General features: G+C 29.5%; 1 protein-coding gene across 1 annotated transcript; it reads left to right on the top strand.

Annotated features, from left to right (window-relative positions):
• Positions 1–1,100: 1,100 nt before the first annotated feature.
• LOC139521420 (uncharacterized) lies at positions 1,101–3,616 on the top strand. The gene is made up of 2 exons (XM_071314897.1): positions 1,101–1,268; positions 1,710–3,616. Exon 2 carries the CDS (start codon positions 1,735–1,737, stop codon positions 3,142–3,144), a length of 1,410 nt encoding a protein of 469 aa, XP_071170998.1. The 5' UTR covers positions 1,101–1,268; positions 1,710–1,734; the 3' UTR covers positions 3,145–3,616.
• Positions 3,617–4,062: the final 446 nt, after the last annotated feature.

The raw sequence follows: 4,062 nt of genomic DNA, 5'->3' as shown, positions 1-4,062 counted from the left end.
ATCGCAAAGTATGATATTATGTGATTAATCATAGATATATTTTGTATCTAATTTTAATGATTTCGATTTGAAACATTTTGATTTTGCGTGAAACACAGAAACAACGGTTGTGTGTGCTACTATATTTGTCCCCAAAATTTTTTCGAATATTATTAGGTTTTTTTTTTTTTAATTTGAAAATATACATATATATTTTTTTTTAATATAAAATTCCTATATATCTTTACTAATGTGTTTGTGAAAATTGCAAATGACATAAAAAAAAATGAATTTATTTCATTTAATACACAACAGTAGATCGTCAGTAAGCTTTTTATTATTAACTTTATATGTTCTGTCAATGTTTCTATTAAATTTAAAAATCAAAATATCGACATGCTTTCTGAATGAGGTGTTTATAATATATATATTCTGAAATGTTCGGTTATTTATACATTCCTGACTTACAGAATTTTGAGGTTAGACATTCCTGATGAAGGTTAATAAAAAGATCGTATAGGACATACCAAATATATATATAATGTGTGTGTCATTTTCTTTTGCACATTACAAATCATATCGTTTTAAAAGACTATATTTATGAATTTGATATGTCAATCTCCCTTTAATAAAATGTTATTTTTCTTATAATTAAATGGGTATTTAAACATACGATTTCAAGATAAGCTAACATCTTTATTATTAATATGATATACACAAATAACACGGTAAATGATCACAAAATCTTTAAATACGATATGTATTAATTATTCACACATCTGTCTTATAAAATTTGTCATCATCCATGATTTCCTACAAAATCAAACTATTTTGATAGAATAAAAAGGTAAAAAGTTTAAAATGAGATTTATTTGGTATTCAGTTTGATTCCCTCAGAACTATTCTCTGTAATTCACTGTTGGTAACCCCGCCTTCGTCATTTTAACATAATTGATGAACCCAACCGGAAAAACAAATTGTGATAAATGAAGATCTTACCGAGAACTCTTCAGACTACTGTTGGATCTGTAATCTTCTCTCTGATTGGTTGATTTATGCCAGTTATTGACTTTTTAGTAAAGTGTTAATGATGACAGTCAATTGACCTATCAAAAGTCAGCATCTTAATGCTCATAATCAAATATTGAAATTTAGCTAAAGATCATAAATATTAGACATCTGTTAAAAGGTGATACAGATTTCAAATTGTTACAAGAGTGACGATACATCCTAAAAACAGTAAAATTGATGATTTAAACAAGGGTCAGGAAATACTATTCCAGAGTTAGGTAAATATAATTTAAAAAGCATAAAATAATTTTGTTTATTTGTGTTGCATTCGTTTTTGTCATTTATATTTTCAATTAGGTGAGAAAAAAATTGTTTAATTATAAAAGAACTATCATGGTATTACCGTATTGGTCTATATATTTGTTTTTAGACCTTCCAAATTCGCATGAAATAATTTCTCTACAGAAATTTATGTATTTGTAATTTTCAGGGAAGCTAATCTATTTGGTAAATATTAGAAAAATTATATGTTGTAGTTATTATTTTTTAAATTAATTCTTTTAAGGTGAAATATTTTTTTAAGACAAAGCATATATTCTTTTTTTCTTTTTTCTTTTTTTCTTTTTTTTGTAATAATCCTTTAAGTATCAGAATAATAATAACACCGTCACATAATTTGTAGAATATATTTTTGAATTTAACTTTTATTTTTTAAATAGGTACAACAGTAGGATACAGTTTGTCATGGAAACGCAGACGGAAAGACCAAAATTATCATTCTCCATCGAAAATCTCATTGAAAGAAAAGAACACAAAAATGAAACCAGTAAAGATGCTCAAATTGTTTCGAGAAATGTAAATAAAGAAGATGTAATCGCGAAGGAGAGGAAAACACCAGTTTACATTGGAGATGATAGCAATCATACAGATAAAAACTTGTCGTCAAAAAACACTTCACCACATTCGTACAACAACTGGTTAATAAGCCATGATACAGCAAAGAAAGAAATTGTTTCCCAGCCTTTCGATAATTATTATGGCCTTCAAACATTGGTGCACCCAGCTTTTACCATGGGAAGAATGCCGAACGAGGAATATCAAGCTTACCTGTTAAGATACTACTCACTTCTACCGACAAACACTTTAACATCTTTTGGTAAATATTTAGATCTGAAGAGTCCATCTTTAAAGAGATATCCAAGTACCACAAAAGCAAGCCGTTTTGAACTACAAGACAAGATACATAGGAGTCCTTCTAATGAGAAGATAACACCAGTTAGAGACATTAATGACAACACTAAAGAAAACCCTCTCTCTGATTTTATTAAAAACGAGAAAGAAACGACAAAGGAAGCTGATGATCCTATTAAAGTTCAGCAAAGTAAAGGAAAGAAGATGGTCTCAAAGACACAGAAAACTTTCACATGTCCAGAATGTGGTAAAATCTTCAATGCACACTACAATCTGACAAGGCACATGCCCGTCCATACTGGAGCACGACCATTTATTTGTAAGATTTGTGGGAAAGGTTTCCGACAAGCGAGCACATTGTGTAGACACAAGATTATACACACATCTGATAAACCACATAAGTGTGGAAAGTGTGGGAAAGCTTTTAACAGGAGTTCAACACTTAACACACATATGCGTATACACCTCAATTACAAACCATACGTGTGTGAATTTTGCGGAAAAGGCTTTCACCAGAAAGGGAACTACAAGAACCATAAACTAACTCACAGTACCGAGAAACAATATAAATGTAACATTTGTAACAAAGCCTTCCATCAAGTGTACAATCTAACATTTCACATGCATACACATAATGATAAGAAACCGTATACATGTCATATGTGCGGGAAAGGCTTTTGCAGAAACTTTGACCTCAAGAAGCATACACGGAAACTTCATAATGGGAGTACCATGCCATCAACATCATCATCATCGTCGTATTCACTCGACAGCGCCTCGTACCCCAGACCAACAAACGTATTATCTCAGCCGTCGATGCCTTCCCATCAAAGTGCTTTTCTGTCGACAAGACCAAGCGCATACAGTAATCCGTCTTTGGTATATCATCGTAATTTACTTTCTCAGTACATGTTGGGCCAACCAGGAGCGGCATACCTGCAGAAATTTAACTGTTTCGTGTGAGATAGTGATTTAAGGTAGCTTTTGATTATTTCCACTCAATACTTGTGATAAACAACTATAGTAGACCACTGAACATTGTATTAGAAGGAGAAACGTGCAATACAGTATGTACAAACAATTGACTAGATACGTATTATTTCAGTTTATAATTTTTAAATTTTCACACAATTTTAGTAGAACAGCACAATAAATTTGAACTTTAATAGACATTTATGACTTTGATTTTTAATACTTTTATTGTTTTAGTTTAATTGATCTTTTTTATATTTTCGGGTTAACATCGACTTTTGGTGCAAAAATGTTGCAGTCTTCGATAATACAATTTTTTAATTTATTATTTTAATGATAGTGCTTGTATTTTGTGTACAAATATTGACACATTACCATAAGAAATGTTTTTGTTGAGAAAGTGCTATTATATTGTAGTCTTTATTTATATGAAAATTATTTTATTAAACATGTTAAACATAAACTATGTCTTTTTTTACTGATGTTGCTGACGGTTATATATATATTACATGTATATATTTATATTGTGAAGCATGGAAATTAAATTCAGACCGTACAGTTTAATTCTATACCAAGCTATTATTTACCTCACTAAAAAAGACACAGTGCACATACCATTTAAAACAACGTTTACCTTCATTATGCAAACAATGTAAAAAAGATATACTATGAAATATTATCTAGTAAAAAAGATAATAAATAAGAAATATAATCAGACTGGTCTTAAATGTCCGTGAACATCTAACCTCAAAATAGTATTGAAATTTTACACTTGTGTTTATTCAGATGACATTTCGTTGTTAATGCAAAAAATAATGAGTAAAATAATAATTTTGTTATATTTTGGAGGAACATTGGACAAAAATAATAATGCAATAAACTATATATATAATATATCTCGTCCAAATT

The sequence above is a fragment of the Mytilus edulis genome, chromosome 1 (assembly GCF_963676685.1).
Source record: "Mytilus edulis chromosome 1, xbMytEdul2.2, whole genome shotgun sequence".
Classification (NCBI taxonomy): domain Eukaryota; kingdom Metazoa; phylum Mollusca; class Bivalvia; order Mytilida; family Mytilidae; genus Mytilus; species Mytilus edulis.
The sequence above is the reverse complement of the archived record's forward strand: the minus strand, read 5'-3'. Positions and strand labels throughout refer to the sequence as shown.

What these genes read in the sequence shown, in the direction of transcription:
- LOC139521420 (XM_071314897.1), top strand. Translation starts at nt 1,735, where the DNA reads ATGGAAACGCAGACGGAAAGACCAAAATTATCATTCTCCATCGAAAAT.